General features: G+C 49.4%; 1 protein-coding gene across 1 annotated transcript in view; it reads left to right on the top strand.

Annotated features, from left to right (window-relative positions):
* Positions 1–21,440, top strand: part of LOC120055864 (partitioning defective 3 homolog) — a 248,842-nt gene that overhangs the window by 50,246 nt on the left and 177,156 nt on the right. The window contains exon 2 of the mRNA XM_039003891.1: positions 297–398. Coding sequence (XP_038859819.1) covers positions 297–398 — 102 coding nt within the window. The remainder of the gene's footprint in view (positions 1–296; positions 399–21,440) is intronic.

The following is a 21,440-nucleotide window of genomic DNA, read 5'->3' as shown; positions in this document are numbered from 1 at the left end:
AAGGATTTGTCTGTCTGTACATTGTGTAATGAGACTGCCCTCGGGGCTGTGGGGCGATTTAAATCAAACCCTCACGTCTCTGTGGTCTTAAAGCCTCTCCTCAGCCCTGTCAAGACTGGCCTTAAACATCTCCCTCTCCTCTCTCTCCCTACTCTATCTCTCCTCCCTCTCTATCTCTCCTCCTTCTCTCTATTTATGTGTGTGTCTACCGGGGACAATGGGATATGCAAAAGCACACATCTCCCTTGCTCACGTAGTAAATAGACAACACATTAATCTTCTTGTTCTTCCTCTAGGATGCCAGCTACTGGTTACAGGTGCACCGGTTGGAGCATGGGGACGGAGGCATTCTAGACCTTGATGACTTGCTGTCTGATGTGGCTGATGACAAAGACCGGGTAAGTGAACTGACGCGTTGGCTGATCTAGCGGTCGAAGCCGCTGGCCCAGAATACATGTACCAGTGTGTGCGTGGGTTGGAGTCTGACCCACTGCTATTCCAGCGCCCCCCGCTCTCCTACCCTCCTACCTTCCCTGTCAGTCACTGTCCTCTCTAATAAACAAGTGGGGGGGAAATTCTCCTTTAAAAAAGACAGGGTAAGGGAAGTCAAGCAAGGCCAGGTGCCATCGTGCATACAGGATGACGTGAGATGGAGGGGTGTGAACCAGAGGGCCTCAACTTGACATTTACTAGCTTGTACGTGAACTTCTACCCTTTTGGAAACGGCACCATTGGAGATCTGCTTAGTGCTTTTCCTGGCATTTGTTATTAGATAATATCATGAGAATATTTGAACAACATGAGGATGATTCTTTATTTTTTTGCATAAAGACCATGAATGTCTTCCCTGCCCGCTTATTGACCTTTTCTAGATTTGTAAAACCACTTGGTCTGGGGCCGAACTGGGTTAATATGATTGTTTTTCATCAATACCATAGTTGACTGTTTGGATCATCTATTTATGCATCTGTTTATTTATTTACCAACGGCTTGGCTTACTCCGCTCACCCCTCTGCACAGAATCAACACGGTGGCAGGGTTCTACATGACACCCTATTCCCTATGGTGCACTATTTTAGACCAGGTCCCGTAGGGTACTATTTGGGACGTACCTGTAGCTAGCGCGAGTGACCCACAGAGTCCCGAGCTGCTACAGTTGCCCTCTGACCCCTCGTCTCATTTCCTCTCATTATCAGTGTTGTTTCCCACCGTTTTTGAACGAGGCTGACTGAAGGAGGAGAGCTAATCCTCTGACTGAGTGACAGCAGGGTCACGGAGGTCGACAGGGGTCACATTCTCCGCTGGGTCAGCTCTGCTGTGCCCTGAGGCCACTGGGCTGTATCATAATCACAGTGTCAGTGTCACCGCAACACACAACCATGAGGATTTAGTATTGAGCTGGAGCGGGGATATGGGAATACATGCAAGTTGAAACCTCCACCGGATGTAGGCTTGGCTTGTTACAGTAACACTGATTCAATTAAGGGCGGATGTTCTTCTTACACCGTGGATGTTGCAATCCTGCTAGCAGTGTGATGAGTTATGTGTCCTGTTGCTGGTATGAGTGTGTTAGTGTACAGTGTAAAGTTTTAATTGTAGCCCGACATTCTTCTTTCAACGTGGATCTTGCAACACAGCTCAAAGTGTGGTGGTATTTTGATGCTCCCTGCATTTCCTGATGCTGTATGACTGTGTGTAGTGTCCTGTATGACCGTGTGCAGTGTGTCCTGTATGACCGTGTGCAGTGTGTCCTGTATGACCGTGTGCAGTGTGTCCTGTATGACCGTGTGCAGTGTGTCCCGTATGACCGCGTGCAGTGTGTCCTGTATGACCGTGTGTGTGGTGTCCTGTATGACCGTGTGCAGTGTGTCCTGTATGACCGTGTGCAGTGTGTCCTGTATGACCGTGTGCAGTGTGTCCTGTATGACCGTGTGCAGTGTGTCCTGTATGACCGTGTGCAGTGTGTCCTGTATGACCGTGTGCAGTGTGTCCTGTATGACCGTGTGCAGTGTGTCCTGTATGACCGTGTGCAGTGTGTCCTGTATGATCGTGTGTAGTGTGTCCTGTATGACCGTGTGCAGTGTGTCCTGTATGACCGTGTGCAGTGTGTCCTGTATGACCGTGTGCAGTGTGTCCTGTATGACCGTGTGCAGTGTGTCCTGTATGACCGTGTGCAGTGTGTTCTGTATGACCGTGTGCAGTGTGTCCTGTATGACCGTGTGTGGTGTGTCCTGTATGACCGTGTGTGGTGTCCTGTATGACTGTGTGTAGTGTCCTGTGTGGTGGTATTTTGATGCTCCCTGCATTTCCTGATGCTGTATGACTGTGTGTAGTGTCCTGTATGACCGTGTGTGGTGTCCTGTATGACTGTGTGTAGTGTCCTGTATGACTGTGTGTAGTGTCCTGTAAGACTGTGTGTAGTGTGTCCTGTATGACCGTGTGCAGTGTGTCCTGTATGACCGTGTGCAGTGTGTCCTGTATGACCGTGTGCAGTGTGTCCTGTATGACCGTGTGCAGTGTGTCCTGTATGACCGTGTGCAGTGTGTCCTGTATGACCGTGTGCAGTGTGTCCTGTATGACCGTGTGCAGTGTGTCCTGTATGACCGTGTGCAGTGTGTCCTGTATGACCGTGTGCAGTGTGTCCTGTATGACCGTGTGCAGTGTGTCCTGTATGACCGTGTGCAGTGTGTCCTGTATGACCGTGTGCAGTGTGTCCTGTATGACCGTGTGCAGTGTGTCCTGTATGACCGTGTGCAGTGTGTCCTGTATGACCGTGTGCAGTGTGTCCTGTATGACCGTGTGCAGTGTGTCCTGTATGACCGTGTGCAGTGTGTCCTGTATGACCGTGTGCAGTGTGTCCTGTATGACCGTGTGCAGTGTGTCCTGTATGACCGTGTGCAGTGTGTCCTGTATGACCGTGTGCAGTGTGTCCTGTATGACCGTGTGCAGTGTGTCCTGTATGACCGTGTGCAGTGTGTCCTGTATGACCGTGTGCAGTGTGTCCTGTATGACCGTGTGCAGTGTGTCCTGTATGACCGTGTGCAGTGTGTCCTGTATGACCGTGTGCAGTGTGTCCTGTATGACCGTGTGCAGTGTGTCCTGTATGACCTGTGTGCAGTGTGTTCCTGTATGACCGTGTGTGTGGTGTCCTGTATGACCGTGTGTGTGGTGTCCTGTATGACCGTGTGTAGTGTGTCCTGTATGACCGTGTGCAGTGTGTCCTGTATGACCGTGTGCAGTGTGTCCTGTATGACCGTGTGCAGTGTGTCCTGTATGACCGTGTGCAGTGTGTCCTGTATGACCGTGTGCAGTGTGTCCTGTATGACCGTGTGCAGTGTGTCCTGTATGACCGTGTGCAGTGTGTCCTGTATGACCGCGTGCAGTGTGTCCTGTATGACCGCGTGTAGTGTGTCCTGTATGACCGTGTGCAGTGTGTCCTGTATGACCGTGTGCAGTGTGTCCTGTATGACCGTGTGTGGTGTCCTGTATGACCGTGTGTGTGGTGTCCTGTATGACCGTGTGCAGTGTGTCCTGTATGACCGTGTGCAGTGTGTCCTGTATGACCGTGTGCAGTGTGTCCTGTATGACCGTGTGCAGTGTGTCCTGTATGACCGTGTGTGGTGTCCTGTATGACCGTGTGTGGTGTCCTGTATGACCGTGTGTGGTGTCCTGTATGACCGTGTGTGGTGTCCTGTATGACCGTGTGTGTGGTGTCCTGTATGACTGTGTGTAGTGTCCTGTATGACCGTGTGCAGTGTGTCCTGTATGACCGTGTGCAGTGTGTCCTGTATGACCGTGTGCAGTGTGTCCTGTATGACCGTGTGTCCTGTATGACCGTGTGCAGTGTGTCCTGTATGACCGTGTGCAGTGTGTCCTGTATGACCGTGTGCAGTGTGTCCTGTATGACCGTGTGCAGTGTGTCCTGTATGACCGTGTGCAGTGTGTCCTGTATGACCGTGTGCAGTGTGTCCTGTATGACCGTGTGCAGTGTGTCCTGTATGACCGTGTGCAGTGTGTCCTGTATGACCGCGTGCAGTGTGTCCTGTATGACCGTGTGTGGTGTCCTGTATGACTGTGTGTAGTGTCCTGTGTGGTGGTATTTTGATGCTCCCTGCATTTCCTGATGCTGTATGACTGTGTGTAGTGTCCTGTATGACCGTGTGTGGTGTCCTGTATGACCGTGTGTGGTGTCCTGTATGACTGTGTGTAGTGTCCTGTATGACTGTGTGTAGTGTCCTGTATGACTGTGTGTAGTGTCCTGTATGACCGTGTGCAGTGTGTCCTGTATGACTGTGTGCAGTGTGTCCTGTATGACCGTGTGCAGTGTGTTCTGTATGACCGTGTGCAGTGTGTCCTGTATGACTGTGTGTAGTGTCCTGTATGACCGTGTGCAGTCTGTCCTGTATGACCGTGTGCAGTGTGTCCTGTATGACCGTGTGCAGTGTGTCCTGTATGACCGTGTGCAGTGTGTCCTGTATGACCGTGTGCAGTGTGTCCTGTATGACCGCGTGCAGTGTGGCCTGTATGACCGCGTGCAGTGTGGCCTGTATGACCGCGTGCAGTGTGTCCTGTATGACCGCGTGCAGTGTGTCCTGTATGACCGCGTGCAGTGTGTCCTGTATGACCGCGTGCAGTGTGGCCTGTATGACCGCGTGCAGTGTGGCCTGTATGACCGCGTGCAGTGTGTCCTGTATGACCGCGTGCAGTGTGTCCTGTATGACCGCGTGCAGTGTGTCCTGTATGACCGCGTGCAGTGTGTCCTGTATGACCGCGTGCAGTGTGTCCTGTATGACCGCGTGCAGTGTGTCCTGTATGACCGCGTGCAGTGTGTCCTGTATGACCGCGTGCAGTGTGTCCTGTATGACCGCGTGCAGTGTGTCCTGTATGACCGCGTGCAGTGTGTCCTGTATGACCGCGTGCAGTGTGTCCTGTATGACCGCGTGCAGTGTGTCCTGTATGACCGCGTGCAGTGTGTCCTGTATGACCGCGTGCAGTGTGTCCTGTATGACCGCGTGCAGTGTGTCCTGTATGACCGCGTGCAGTGTGTCCTGTATGACCGCGTGCAGTGTGTCCTGTATGACCGCGTGCAGTGTGTCCTGTATGACCGCGTGCAGTGTGTCCTGTATGACCGCGTGCAGTGTGTCCTGTATGACCGCGTGCAGTGTGTCCTGTATGACCGCGTGCAGTGTGTCCTGTATGACCGCGTGCAGTGTGTCCTGTATGACCGCGTGCAGTGTGTCCTGTATGACCGCGTGCAGTGTGTCCTGTATGACCGCGTGCAGTGTGGCCTGTATGACCGCGTGCAGTGTGGCCTGTATGACCGCGTGCAGTGTGTCCTGTATGACCGCGTGCAGTGTGTCCTGTATGACCGCGTGCAGTGTCATGTAGTGTGACATGACAGTTTTATCACATCGACCGTTCAAGGATGTTCTTTTCGACACAACAGAGTGTTGTTGGTGATCCATTTGCTTGATCATTCGGTTGGAGACTTCCAATGACCCGCTCATTGTTATTAATTCCAGCTGCTGTCTGGCTGTTTTTGACCTATGGTTCCTGGTCAACAGTAGTGCAATATATAGGGAGTAGGGTGCCTTTAGGGAAGCACCCTCTGGCTCCTGCCCCAGAGTTCCTCTCTGAAGGCAGGTCTTACTCCTCACACAACCTTACTGATTGAGTTGACAGTATAATGTTGTGATTCTGACCAGAGTTCACAGCCTGGTCTGGGGACAATCTAGGCCTTGTGTGTGTGTGTTGGGAGTTGCCAGCGTACTCACAAAACGATATCACAACTTGGTACCGATACGATATGTATTAAAACTCTTGGTATTGTCATGATTCTATACGCGCTTTTTAAACTTTTTTAATTGAACCTTTATTTAACTAGGCAAGTCAATTAAGTCAATTACAACAACGGCCTAGGAACAGTGGGTTAACTGCCTTGTTCAGGGGCAGAACGACATATTTTTACCTTGTCAGCTCGGGGATTCAATCTAGCAACCTTTCGGTTACTGGCCCAGCGCTCTAACCACTAGGCTCCCTGCCTCTAACCACGAGGCTCCCTGCCTCTAACCACGAGGCTCCCTGCCTCTAACCACGAGGCTCCCTGCCTCTAACCACTAGGCTCCCTGCCTCTAACCACTAGGCTCCCTGCCTCTAACCACTAGGCTCCCTGCCTCTAAACACTAGGCTCCCTGCCTCTAAACACTAGGCTCCCTGCCGCCCCAATGGGTTACTGTATGTCTGCTGCAGAGAGACATAATAACAACCCGTTTGGATCAGACATGGAAATAGAAAGTGCAGAAAACATGTTGGCTCACTATTTAAAAAGAAGATGGAGAACAAGCTATAGGCTGAGAAATACCGGAGTTTTGGAGCAGGTACAGCCGACTAACGCTACCTAGGAGAAAACAAAGAAACAACATTTAGTTTTTTACAAATCTATACATGGGTGTGGTGGGTGGTTGTGTTTGATAACAGCAATTTGTGGAGGAGAGAAGTGTTGTGTTTAACCTCTATTGGGGACAGTGACGTGGGTGACTCCCTTGCCCTCTCCTTCCTCTCTCCCTCGCGCTGTCACTGTGTGATGTAACGTAAACTGTTGCAGGAAATAACTGGCTTTAGCGTTTGTGTTGCCTCGCTGGTGTCGATTAGATTATGGCCATGCAGGATTACAGCATGGGATTCTGTTCAAGGGGAATGGACGGGTGGCAACTGGGAGGGAGGGACAGCTGTTTTTCCCTGCTCATGTTGACCCTACTGAATTAATCACAAGAGGAAGGGAGGGGGGGGGCGCGCTTTTGATTAGTCATGGGTGAATTAAGTAAACATAGTAGCTGACCTAGGAGCTGCCTTCTCTCCACAATAAAGGGGTTAGATGTTTATGTGCCAGTGCCGTGATCAATGAACGCGATGCGTACACGGCTGTCTGTTTACCATCTGAAGTGTTACTTAAATGTAGACTCATCGCAATGACGTTGCCACGAGCCGCACCGCAAATATTACGATACGGGAGATGCAAGATTTCGCTCTCACACGCCACACACACAGCATCTGCACATGTGTGCAAGTTAGCTTCACACTGTTACAGCGTGGTAGCATCATGACCAGAACAGAGGAGGAGTTTGGCCTCGCGCTTCAGCCCTCGTAGTTGTTGTGGAAATTGACCCACTATGCTGTTTACTTTGGGTATACCTCTAATGGAGACTGGTACTCAAGGCTACAGCCAAAGAAATATAATGAGTTGACTTGAATGGGGATACCCGTTCTACTCATTCCAGTTCTGTGGTTACACATTTATCTGACCTGTAGCTGTACGTTGCTATACTGGGCTACAAGGCCTTAAACCACTTTGCATGACTCGTACTCTCCTGGCAACTCGCACCGCATCTCTCACATGTGTTAGATGCTGTGGGGAATGAGTGGTTGGCCCAATGAGCAATGTGTGTCATCGTTGCTGCAAGGAATGGTGGCAGACAGCTCAGGGATTCACTGAGTGTTTTTCCACATGCTGTGCGTCTTTCCGTCCCTCTGCTCCCTGTCCTCTGGCCCACAGTCCAGCCTTGAGCCTTGATGGCATTCCTGTCTTCAAAGGGATACATCTGGATTTATCTACTTCCCCAGAGTTGGATGAACTCATGGATACATTTCTATGTCTCTGGATCCAGTATGAAGGATGAGGTAGTTTCGCGCACCAATGACTGGAAGTCTATGGTAAATCTACTAGCAGTTACCATAGACTTCCAGTCATTGCACTTATGCTAGTTGGCAATTGCGCTATCGCTAGTTAGCAACTTTCTTCAAACTGCACGCAGGGACATAGAAATGGTGTCCACAAGTTCATCTGACTCCCGGGAAGTAGATAGGGCTTCATTACCAAAATCCTGAAGTATCCCTTTAATGGTCAGCCAATGCCCTCTTTGCCCTGCCTAGTATTTACCCAGAGACCTGGAGGACAGTAGGCCGTTCACACACTCCACCATATCCAAGGTGTCAGGTGACTGGCATGTCCTTGCACACTCCTGGGGTCGTGACCTCTACAGGGTCATGCTGTGCTAACCCCACATTCTCCATGTGTCTGGGCGGAGCGCACACACACACAGCGGACTCCGTGTGTCTGGGCAGACAGCTGCACAGACCACTACCACTCAATCATTTCCCTGGACACACGCACACACACAGCAGACTATGCGTTAGATTTTAAGATAGTGGCGCTAAGGAGGGTGCCCGTCGTTCCGATTCCTGCTCAACTTTGCTCTTTATTGTTATTTTTTTTGTTAATTATGACTTTGTTTGCTCAGACTGTCCTACGACTGACAGACACTTCTGGATCATGAATCGGAAGCTACACACTCATCTCTCAGCCTCCCAGATCTGGAATAATACATTCGCTCCTTTGTTCCCTGTGCAGTGGGCCTACCTGTTGCTCCTGGCCGAGATGACCGAAGGCAACGCCGGCGACGAAGAAGGAAAAGGGGTCTCCAAGCTAGGCTGAAAAGACAGGCTACGTGGCCTCCTCTTCCTAGGATCCTGATGGCGAATGCCCAATCGCTGGAAAATAAACTTTGAACTCGGAGCGAGGCTTCAATCGCAGAGGGACATCAGGGAATGCTGTGTCTTTTTGTTTTTACAGAGCCATGGATTACTGACAATTCATTCAACTCTGCTATTCAACCTGACGGCTTTTACGTTTTCCATATGGTTCGAACGTCGGCTTCTTGTAAGCGTAGGGGGGAAGTGTATGCTTCTTCATCAACAATTCTTGTTGTACTGAAATTCAGAACCCCTTGAGTTCCTGCTCACCCGATCATGTGTGTTATTAGCACAGCTGTGTATATACTGCCACAAGCAAACATCAAGGCGGCACTCTGCAAACTGTACAAAAACATTAGCCAGCAAGCATCCTCTCACCGGAAGCAGGCCTTATTGTCGCGGGAGATTTTAACAAAGTAAATTTAAACAAGTTCTTCCAAAGTATCACCATGTATTCTGCCCCACGAGAGGAAACATGCTGGACCATGTGTGCACAAACATCTGTGACGTTTAAAAATCCTCTATGTTCCTACTCCCTGCCTACAAGCAGCAACTCGAGGAAGCCACCAACACAGAGAATAGTGAGGCGTTGGACAGAGGCAGACTCAATGCTGCAGGACTGTTTTGACAATACTGATTTGGAATATTCATCCACCCAGGACTCACCCATCAACATTGAGGAATATGCATCGTCAGTCACAGGCTTCATTAGGAAATTGGTTGTTGGTGTTGAACCCACAATAACAATCCGGGCAGACCTCAACCAAAAGCCCTGGATGAACAGAAAAATACATAACATGCTGAGTGCCCATAGTGCAGCATTAAATATCAGTAGATCGAACCCTGAGGACTCGTGACACGTACAAACTCCGGTATGAGAATCAATGTTCGACAACTGACGCACGATGCATGTGGCAAGGACTACAGGCTATCATGGACTACAAAGGCAAATCCAGATGTGTGGTGCCCACCGAAGCCTCCGTCCCCGATGAGGCGGACAACACCAAGGCATCCAGGAATGCTCTGGATGACCAGGTGCTTTCGTTCTTCAAGGCCGACGTGAGGAAAACTCTCAAGAGTGAATACTCACAAAGCCGCCGCCCCAGATGGCATCCCTGGCAAGGACCTCAGTGTGCGCTGGCCGGTGTCTTCTGGGACATCTTCAACCTGTCCCCTGTCCCAGGCTGTAGTCCCCACTTGCATCAAGGACACCAACATCATCCCAGTGCCCAAGAACCATGGTGACATTCCCAAATGACTATCGCCGAACTCTCCCCGGTCATCATGAAATGCTTCGAGAGGCTGGTCATGGCCCACATCAAGGCCAGCATGCCAGGTACACTGGACCCACTCCAATGAACCTACCGCACCAATAGATCCACAGAAGATGCCATTCACACGGCCCTAACACATCTGGATAAGATGAACACCTATGCGAAAATGCTGTTCATGACTACAGTTTAGTATTCAACAGTATTGTTACCTCCAAGCTCGTCACCAAGCTCAGAACCCTGGATCTGGATGCTACCCTCAGCAGCTGGATCCTGGACTTCCTGACGGGCAGACCACAAGCAGTGAGGATTGGCAACAACACCTCCGCCACAGTGACTCTTAACACAAGGGCCCCCCAGGCGTGTGTCCTAAGCCCTCTGCTGTACTTACTCCCTGTTCACCCATGACCGCGTGGCTTTTCAACTCCATCATCAAGTTTGCTGATGACACCACAATTGTATGCCTGATAACCAACAACAACGAGTCAGCCTATAGGGAGGAGGTAAGTGAACTGGCATTGTGGTGCCAGGACAAAAACCTCTCACTCAATGTCAGCAACAACAAAAAAATGAGTTGATTTGTTGACTTCAGGAAGTCATTGGGACTGCAGTAGAGAGGGTCAGCAGTTTCAAGTTCCTCTGCGTCCACATCGCTGAGCACTTGACATGGACCAACAACACCACCGATCTTGTCAAGACGCCTCAACAGCATCTCTACATCTTAAGGCGGCTGAAGAAATTCAGGATGCCACCCCAGGTCCTCTCCAAATACTACCACTGCACCATCGAGAGCATACTGACCGGTTGCATCACGGCCTGGTGCGGGAATTCCTCCGTCCACGACTGCAAGGTCCTTCAGCAGGTGGCGAACACGGCCCAGTACATCACTGTGTTCCCACCCATCCAGGACATCTACTTGAAACACTGCCTGAAGAAGTCTTGCAGCATTATCAAGGTCTCCACACACCCCAGCCAAGAGATGATCAGTCGCTTAACGTCGGGCAGACGGTATTGGAACCTGAGGACTGATACCAACAGGCTCAGAGACAGTTTCTATCTACAAGTCATCAGACTGCTGAACACTCGAACTGGACTGACCACCTGCACTGACTGTCCGTACCTTAGCACTCACGCGCGCCCGCACACACACTCATGCCACACGCATGCCATCACAACTGTTGCTACTAGACTCTTATTTACTATTGCTAATACTGCACAATTTAAACACTTGCCCCCCAATCCCTCCTTCCCTGATACGTGTAAATATTTGACTATAAATTGTGCCTTCCTATATTATACATATGCTAAAAAAAATATTATATTCTATTGAGCCATTTACTTCATGTTCGTGTTCTTATCTTTTATTGTTTCTTATTGTTGTTGTACTGTTGAGAAGGAACCTGCAAGTAAGATTTCCTTAGTACAATGTATACCATGTGTGTCCTGTACATACGAGTCCACGGCTAATAAAACAGTCAACAGTCCCCCCCCCCCCCCCCCCCCCCCCCACACACACACACACACACGCACACACTTGTCTATCAGTCAGTGTAGTAGTTCATGGGCGGCTGGGAGCTTGACAATGCAGACCCAGGGTGGATGGACCAGTGGGCTGACCTGAGTTTGAATACTTTATGATCTGTGCTTGATTAAGCTTGCCTGGCTTAATGGACCATTTATAATACTCCCAAAACTGTGAACCCTACCCCGCCGGTGTTTGAACCCAGATCTGAAATAGACATGTCTGTCTGCAGTGTGTAGAGGGACCAATAGACATGTCTGTCTGCAGTGTGTAGAGGGACCAATAGACATGTCTGTCTGCAGTGTGTAGAGGGACCAATAGACATGTCTGTCTGCAGTGTGTAGAGGGACCAATAGACATGGCTGTCTGCAGTGTGTAGAGGGACCAATAGACATGGCTGTCTGCAGTGTGTAGAGGGACCAATAGACATGGCTGTCTGCAGTGTGTAGAGGGACCTTGGTAGCAGACCAACACTCCAACAAACACCAACAGACAGGAGGGCCAGGAGGTTAAATAAACCCAGGGGAGACTTGAAAGGCCCTGCTTGTCCCAACAGGTCATAAAATACTCTATGTATCTCAAATGGCAGGGCATATAGGGATATGGGTAACAGGGAGCTGTTTGGGATGCACCCCAGTCACACCACTGTCAAGTGCCTCAGTGTGCCTATGACTGGAATCTCTGTCTGAATGTGACATACTGATCCCCCCCCCATGGCATGCTGGTCTGGATGGAATTAGGTTGGACTGACACACCCCTGACCTGTCTTGAATTACATTATAACCCTCAAAGTGGAGGGCAGGGGTTTGGATGTTTTTTCTTTTATTGATTGAATATATATATTTTTGAACAGTGTTTTTAATCTTATTCGAGACAAAGATATGTGCTAATGAGGGTGTGAGGGAGATGTGGCGCCGGGATGCATACCCACGCTGAGGGTTGACCGTATCAGGTCCATGTGCTGCAGGCGGCATTACCCGCTATACCAGTCCCAGACACAGGGTTTGGTTTCTCCATCCTTCCTGGTTGAAAAAATGAAACAATGTGGCCTTGTGCTCCGTAGAGAGCAAGGACGACGAGTTAAACAACCGTTTGTGAAATCGAGCAAGTCAACCTTTATCAGCAAACCCTCGGTGTTCGCCGTTGGGAGGGGGCTGTTTGATCGTGTTATATCCACGAAAACACAAGAAATGTTGACATGTATTGATTTTGGGGATACTATATTTAGCCCGCTTGTTTGTCTGACTAGTGCATTGATTTTCGGGACACAGATATTTTAAGAATGTTGACCCCTGCTATAATACACACTGATATTTATTACAGTTATGCAGAAAGAAAAACTATGGGCTTGTGGGGTTTTTACATTGTTCAAACTGGACACAACTTGACTTAGACCATGCCTGGGCTGCTTTTATCACTTGATTGAAACCATAGCGAGAGCACAAATGCCCCAGAGGCATATCAACAGGTCATGCACCTAGAGTATGTATGTGAAACACACACACAGGGATATCCTTTATCTGCCTCGGTCTCCATCCCCAAACACGTCCTTCAGAGCTGCTACCGGATGACATCATCTATTCCACGCTACTCCTCCTGGGCCCCGCCCCTAACAGGAACAACAACATGTCCTCTATACGAGGCTGTACGGACACCGCCAAGATGTGGTTTGTAGAAAGATCTATAGGAGACGCTTAAACACACACACTGCTGTGCTGTTGCCGTTAGTGGTGCTGGGAGTTACTGGCCCAAAATGTACACTCACGCACACCGTTTGACGTTTTTTTAAGACCTGGTAGAAAGGTCTAGAGACTCTGTTAGGTCTCTGTAGTGGTAGCCAGGAGAGTGTCTCAGCTAGACAGACTATTTATTTGCAGTGGGGCTCAGCTTTGGAGGCTAAGTCAAGCACATGAATCATACCGTGTGTATGTTGCTGGGGTTAAGGACAAGTGGCCATTTTAAACATTTGACCAGTTCACCACTTGAAGAGGGGTTTAAAGTCTGAACGGAGGCGGAACGTTCGATATGAATTGTGTTTCATTGTGTCTAATGTGTTTTAGATTGGACCATCGTGTAAGCAAGCTGTCCCTGTGTATTCGTCATTTGGGCACGTTGCTCATTTAAGACCCCTGTGAAGAACATTTGTCAAGAAAATCACTGACTGATTTTATAGAACTATGTATAGAACAGAAAAGGGTAACGAATGTTAAGCGAGAGTTTCCTTCAGTTAAAACAGAATATTCCTTGTGTGTTTTACAAGCCAGATGTTGTACTTCCCAAGCAGTGGGCGTAGTCAGTGTGTTAATGAAAGCCAGCCTTATGAGAGACACACACACACACACACACACACACACACACACACACACACACACACACACACACACACACACACACACACACACACACACACACACACCGTGCCTCTTATGGGAGATCCCTAGTCAGCTCTCTGTGACTCTAGGTGTCTTACTAGTGCCTTGGTGACAGTATTCCTTGTTGGCCTTGGTTTCCATGGAGCTGGTATGAACCTCAGAAAGTAGAGCATTGTAACGGTGGTGTGTCGGGAACAGTTTAGTCTGTCGCACCTACATTCAGGCCCCCCCCCCAATTAGAGGAACACTCACCACATTAACCTGAGTCATGGTTATTCATGCAGTCAGGGGGAAGGTGAGCAGGACTGCAACGAGCGAGAGAGAATGAGACAATGTGCGCTGAGCCGAGCCTTTGATCTGCTCTGTGGGGATGAGGCTTTTGGCTGGCTCTCCTGCTCTGTCATGGGTCTGTGGCCAGAGCATTGTTGATGATAATGTAACAAGTCTTTTTAGGGGCAAAACTCTCAGAGTGAGGATCTGTACACGGAGGCCAAGATCAGTCAGAGACCGTTTCAGACACAAGCTCTTCGCTCCTTCTTCAAGTCATTTTTTTGCGCCGCTCAAGTAGGCTATGCCTCATTTGTCATCCGGGTCATTCGGTGTGAAAATAGACTCGCGATATTTAAGCAGTTTGTGATTTTCCTGAAATGTAGTACCAAGAAATATCATATAAAGGAAAGAATTCAGTCTTCTATTTTGCGTTTACCGTAATAACGTTTTCTTCACGCCCGTTGTGTGGCGGTTATCACGCAGGCTATATCCCCTCAGACACATGGTTGGTTTATGACTGCTGTTTTAAAACTACAGGACAAATCTGATTATTTGCCCCGTTTGCCCTTCAAGTGGTCCCCCATTTGCTGCTTTATCTTGTCACCATGAACACAAAGGGCCTATCAGGATTGTGTTGGTGGTTATCTTACAGTGGTGTGAGATCAGTGAGGTGGAGACAAAGAGAATGTGTGAGAGGGCAATAGGAGTCTAGAAAAAGGGTCCCAAATGGCACCCTATTCCCTATATAGTGCACTACTTTTGACCAGATTCGAATGGGCCCTGGTTAAAAATAATGTACTGTAAAGGGAATAGGGTGCTAACAGATCGAAGGGTATGTTAATCATATTGAATTTAAACCTCCCTTCTCTCCCTCTTTCACTCCCTCCCTCCCTCTAGCAATGAGTATTTGTTACACACCGAGGATATTTTGGTAAAAGGCCTTTTCTCCTGTATTTCCGGAAAAGGAAGACTGATTTCATACCAAACTCGGACAGTCGCAATAAAACAGACCTTTTGTGTGCGTTTGTCAAGTTGATGAAGTAGTAGTAGTAGTTGTACAGGGTTAAAGTACAGGGTGAAAGTACAGGGGAACACCGCTGCCCTCCGGTGGTGTACATCTGTAAGTGCAACATGTCCCTACCTTCTCCCCTCTGTTGTTTAATCTCATTCTCAACTATGGTTGAATGCGCAACTCTCAATCTGGCCGGCCGTAATACCTTTAGCCTTTGAGTGATTGTTTGTTGCCTTTTGAAATCGTGTAATGACTTGTCTGCCTTGTTGAAGCTTGGCGTAACTACATTCTTTTCCCCTCAGCTAGAAGTCAGTGAAAGAACAACGGCCTGTTTCGTCACTACAACGTCTCTTCATAATGCTGTGTCTTAGAGCATGCAGGCGCCGCCAAGTGATTGGAAGATGATTTATATCAGCTGATAACCGGACCTTTTTATTGAAAGTGTCCGTGCTAGTGAAACATTTAAAAAGCGTGTTTTTAAGAGCAGCTGTTGTTGGCCTACATGTTTTTAGGAGCACCTCGACCACAACTACCCAGAAACCGCTATTAAAAACCCAGCCCTGATACAGCTGTGTGGTCTTATCTGATGTGGCTTACTTACATACAGTTTGAACTGTGGGCTATTTTGTTGTCGCACGTACTCTAGCCTCACCCTGAGCCCCAACCGAAGCAGAACATGATTCGTGTGGCCCAGCGGTATATAAGGCACTGCATCTCAGTGCTTGAGGCGTCACTACAGACACCCTGGTTTGAATCCAGGCTGTATCACGACTGGCCGTGATTGGGAGTCCCGTAGAGCGGAGCACACTTGTCCCAGCGTCGCCCGTTGTAGGCCGTCGTTGTAAATAAGAATTTGTTCTTAACTGACTTGCCTTGTTAAATAAAAATATATAAAAAATTACGTCTGACAACAGGATACACATGTACTGTGTGGTTGATCCTGGGTAGAGAGGCCATCTGTCTGATGTAGCCAAGTTTAGGGGCCCATATTCATAAAGCATTTCAGACTAGAAGTGCTGCTCTGAGATCAGTTTTTGTGTCTCTTAGATCATAATGGATAGAATCATATGGATGGGGGTGTGATCCTAGGTCAGAACTGAATACTGCCACAGTTTTGTGTTCTCTGTCCTCTCTCTGTTAGGGAAAAATCTAACTTTGACCAGCAGAGGTCTCTCTTGGTACATAGTCTTTGAGATTGTCCTGCTCTGACGTTGCTGGACTAATTTAGTCAGTAGTGGCAGACTGTGCATCTTTCATTGGGCGGTTTGTCTTCTATGTAACAGCTCATCTCAACATCTCGCTGAGTAAAACAGGAAACCACTATCCTGGTTTTATGACACAGCAAACACTGGACCTTCCATGTTAATCCCAAGAGTCTGCTTCTGCTCCCGTGCCCAGAGAACGAGGAGGACACACACACACACTCGGAACACACACACAGCGTGGTGTCCAGCCACCAGGGTTTGCCACAGTGAGTCACCAATGCCAGCCAGCTGTGGTTTGTCTGTGGGAAGGAATAGCCTCTTGGTCCAGGGAGGATTCAGGAAGTGGTTGCTAGGCCAACGCGGCACACAATCACAGACACCGTGGCAGCACGTTCTGTTTACACAGCCACACACTGAGACATCCTTACTGGGTGTTCTCTACGGTCTACCACTGGCTAGAGGGGACGTACTGTAGTTAGTCACAGCCACACACTGAGACATCCTTACTGGGTGTTCTCTACGGTCTACCACTGGCTAGAGGGGACGTACTGTAGTTAGTCACAGCCACACACTGAGACATCCTTACTGGGTGTTCTCTACGGTCTACCACTGGCTAGAGGGGACGTACTGTAGTTAGTCACAGCCACACACTGAGACATCCTTACTGGGTGTTCTCTACGGTCTACCACTGGCTAGAGGGGACGTACTGTAGTTAGTCACAGCCACACACTGAGACATCCTTACTGGGTGTTCTCTACGGTCTACCACTGGCTAGAGGGGACGTACTGTAGTTAGTCACAGCCACACACTGAGACATCCTTACTGGGTGTTCTCTACGGTCTACCACTGGCTAGAGGGGACGTACTGTAGTTAGTCACAGCCACACACTGAGACATCCTTACTGGGTGTTCTCTACGGTCTACCACTGGCTAGAGGGGACGTACTGTAGTTAGTCACAGCCACACACTGAGACATCCTTACTGGGTGTTCTCTACGGTCTACCACTGGCTAGAGGGGACGTACTGTAGTTAGTCACAGCCACACACTGAGACATCCTTACTGGGTGTTCTCTACGGTCTACCACTGGCTAGAGGGGACGTACTGTAGTTAGTCACAGCCACACACTGAGACATCCTTACTGGGTGTTCTCTACGGTCTACCACTGGCTAGAGGGGACGTACTGTAGTTAGTCACAGCCACACACTGAGACATCCTTACTGGGTGTTCTCTACGGTCTACCACTGGCTAGAGGGGACGTACTGTAGTTAGTCACAGCCACACACTGAGACATCCTTACTGGGTGTTCTCTACGGTCTACCACTGGCTAGAGGGGACGTACTGTAGTTAGTCACAGCCACACACTGAGACATCCTTACTGGGTGTTCTCTACGGTCTACCACTGGCTAGAGGGGACGTACTGTAGTTAGTCACAGCCACACACTGAGACATCCTTACTGGGTGTTCTCTACGGTCTACCACTGGCTAGAGGGGACGTACTGTAGTTAGTCACAGCCACACACTGAGACATCCTTACTGGGTGTTCTCTACGGTCTACCACTGGCTAGAGGGGACGTACTGTAGTTAGTCACAGCCACACACTGAGACATCCTTACTGGGTGTTCTCTACGGTCTACCACTGGCTAGAGGGGACGTACTGTAGTTAGTCACAGCCACACACTGAGACATCCTTACTGGGTGTTCTCTACGGTCTACCACTGGCTAGAGGGGACGTACTGTAGTTAGTCACAGCCACACACTGAGACATCCTTACTGGGTGTTCTCTACGGTCTACCACTGGCTAGAGGGGACGTACTGTAGTTAGTCACAGCCACACACTGAGACATCCTTACTGGGTGTTCTCTACGGTCTACCACTGGCTAGAGGGGACGTACTGTAGTTAGTCACAGCCACACACTGAGACATCCTTACTGGGTGTTCTCTACGGTCTACCACTGGCTAGAGGGGACGTACTGTAGTTAGTCACAGCCACACACTGAGACATCCTTACTGGGTGTTCTCTACGGTCTACCACTGGCTAGAGGGGACGTACTGTAGTTAGTCACAGCCACACACTGAGACATCCTTACTGGGTGTTCTCTACGGTCTACCACTGGCTAGAGGGGACGTACTGTAGTTAGTCACAGCCACACACTGAGACATCCTTACTGGGTGTTCTCTACGGTCTACCACTGGCTAGAGGGGACGTACTGTAGTTAGTCACAGCCACACACTGAGACATCCTTACTGGGTGTTCTCTACGGTCTACCACTGGCTAGAGGGGACGTACTGTAGTTAGTCACAGCCACACACTGAGACATCCTTACTGGGTGTTCTCTACGGTCTACCACTGGCTAGAGGGGACGTACTGTAGTTAGTCACAGCCACACACTGAGACATCCTTACTGGGTGTTCTCTACGGTCTACCACTGGCTAGAGGGGACGTACTGTAGTTAGTCACAGCCACACACTGAGACATCCTTACTGGGTGTTCTCTACGGTCTACCACTGGCTAGAGGGGACGTACTGTAGTTAGTCACAGCCACACACTGAGACATCCTTACTGGGTGTTCTCTACGGTCTACCACTGGCTAGAGGGGACGTACTGTAGTTAGTCACAGCCACACACTGAGACATCCTTACTGGGTGTTCTCTACGGTCTACCACTGGCTAGAGGGGACGTACTGTAGTTAGTCACAGCCACACACTGAGACATCCTTACTGGGTGTTCTCTACGGTCTACCACTGGCTAGAGGGGACGTACTGTAGTTAGTCACAGCCACACACTGAGACATCCTTACTGGGTGTTCTCTACGGTCTACCACTGGCTAGAGGGGACGTACTGTAGTTAGTCACAGCCACACACTGAGACATCCTTACTGGGTGTTCTCTACGGTCTACCACTGGCTAGAGGGGACGTACTGTAGTTAGTCACAGCCACACACTGAGACATCCTTACTGGGTGTTCTCTACGGTCTACCACTGGCTAGAGGGGACGTACTGTAGTTAGTCACAGCCACACACTGAGACATCCTTACTGGGTGTTCTCTACGGTCTACCACTGGCTAGAGGGGACGTACTGTAGTTAGTCACAGCCACACACTGAGACATCCTTACTGGGTGTTCTCTACGGTCTACCACTGGCTAGAGGGGACGTACTGTAGTTAGTCACAGCCACACACTGAGACATCCTTACTGGGTGTTCTCTACGGTCTACCACTGGCTAGAGGGGACGTACTGTAGTTAGTCACAGCCACACACTGAGACATCCTTACTGGGTGTTCTCTACGGTCTACCACTGGCTAGAGGGGACGTACTGTAGTTAGTCACAGCCACACACTGAGACATCCTTACTGGGTGTTCTCTACGGTCTACCACTGGCTAGAGGGGACGTACTGTAGTTAGTCACAGCCACACACTGAGACATCCTTACTGGGTGTTCTCTACGGTCTACCACTGGCTAGAGGGGACGTACTGTAGTTAGTCACAGCCACACACTGAGACATCCTTACTGGGTGTTCTCTACGGTCTACCACTGGCTAGAGGGGACGTACTGTAGTTAGTCACAGCCACACACTGAGACATCCTTACTGGGTGTTCTCTACGGTCTACCACTGGCTAGAGGGGACGTACTGTAGTTAGTCACAGCCACACACTGAGACATCCTTACTGGGTGTTCTCTACGGTCTACCACTGGCTAGAGGGGACGTACTGTAGTTAGTCACAGCCACACACTGAGACATCCTTACTGGGTGTTCTCTACGGTCTACCACTGGCTAGAGGGGACGTACTGTAGTTAGTCACAGCCACACACTGAGACATCCTTACTGGGTGTTCTCTACGGTCTACCACTGGCTAGAGGGGACGTACTGTAGTTAGTCACAGCCGGCAACTGAGAGCTATCACATCTTCTAGGAACTGTATGAACTCTGAAGAGAGAGGACCTGATGATAGAAGGCACTTGTTTTATAGTGTCGTATTACATCATGCAACCGCTCAATCGACCCCCACCAGCTTTTGCTCGCTTCTCTGAGGAAATGAATGTTTGTGTGCTGCTTGCTTGCCAAAGCCTTCCTTGAATAGACATAGGTTTTGCCCATTGTTGATGCTGGGCATTTTTCCCACAGTTAATACTCTTCTCTTCCAGAAGGATGCACTGTGGTGTTAACATTGAGACAGTTGGCTACTCTCTCTCCTTCTGTCAGCTGGGAGGAGAGCACAGGCTCTGCTCTAAACCCCCGTAGACTTACATGATGTGTGTAGGACAATAAAATACAGGTAGCCAAGCTATTGCTGTGCTGTTTGTGCCTGTCAATGTTTATTGCCCTGCGTTTGGGTGTATGTTAGTCAACTCACTATCTCGCTACATGTCATCTAAGCAGTGGTCTTGTGGTCTTGGGCCTGTACCCCCCCGCGATGATAACTTCCTGCTTTTTCCCCCGTCACAGCGGCTGCACCTTGGAATAAACAGGAAGTAACAGAGCAGGAAGTGGACTTATTCTGGCCAACAGGATGTGGTCATGTGACGGAGGAGAGTCGGTCAGAAGTGCCGACTCTGTTCCAGAAGCAGTTCCTTCCCCTCTGGCTTTAATGACTGAAGTCTTTAGAATGGCTCAGAATGGCGTTTCGGCACAGGTCAGGAATCCTGGTGGTCCAGCTAGGATGAGTTAAGTATGCACCAGGACAGGATATAGCCCTGTCAGGTAAAGACTTCCTCTATACGTACGGTTTACAGTGGCACAACCACATCTGCGTTGTACATCAAATAAGAAGAATAAAGGACATAACATACCATTTGAACAGTTAATAGCAGTGGGTGACCCTATCGTTACGGTGTGTCTTGTCCTTAATTAAGACTGAACATGTAGTCAATCGGAGCCTCTCTCATGCTAGCCTTTCCAACTGTCATGGTGGAACTGTCAGGGTGGTGAATACAGTACCTGGATCCCAGTGTAATGAAAAAATAGCAACCATTTTTGTGATGGGTCTGAACCCAGAGATGAAGCCTAATGTCAGAGTTGGAGAGGAGACGCACTCCAGACAGCACTGTACTGGTGGCCCTGTCTCATCTCTCATGCTCCATCTAAACACCAGCTCCTCCAGCCAGAGAGGAACGACCTTCCGCTGACCCAATCACACCAAGGAAATCTCATTTAGCCTACACACTGCCTGAGGAGGAACAGGGGAGGAGAGAGGCACTATGAACTAACCCAATACTGTACTTCCTCCTCAACCTTCACCCACCAACTGCGGGGGCCCCTT

This window comes from Salvelinus namaycush, chromosome 11, assembly GCF_016432855.1.
Source record: "Salvelinus namaycush isolate Seneca chromosome 11, SaNama_1.0, whole genome shotgun sequence".
In the NCBI taxonomy this organism is placed as follows: Eukaryota; Metazoa; Chordata; class Actinopteri; order Salmoniformes; family Salmonidae; genus Salvelinus; species Salvelinus namaycush.
Note: the sequence above shows the minus strand (reverse complement) of the source record. Positions and strands in the feature narration are given on the sequence as shown.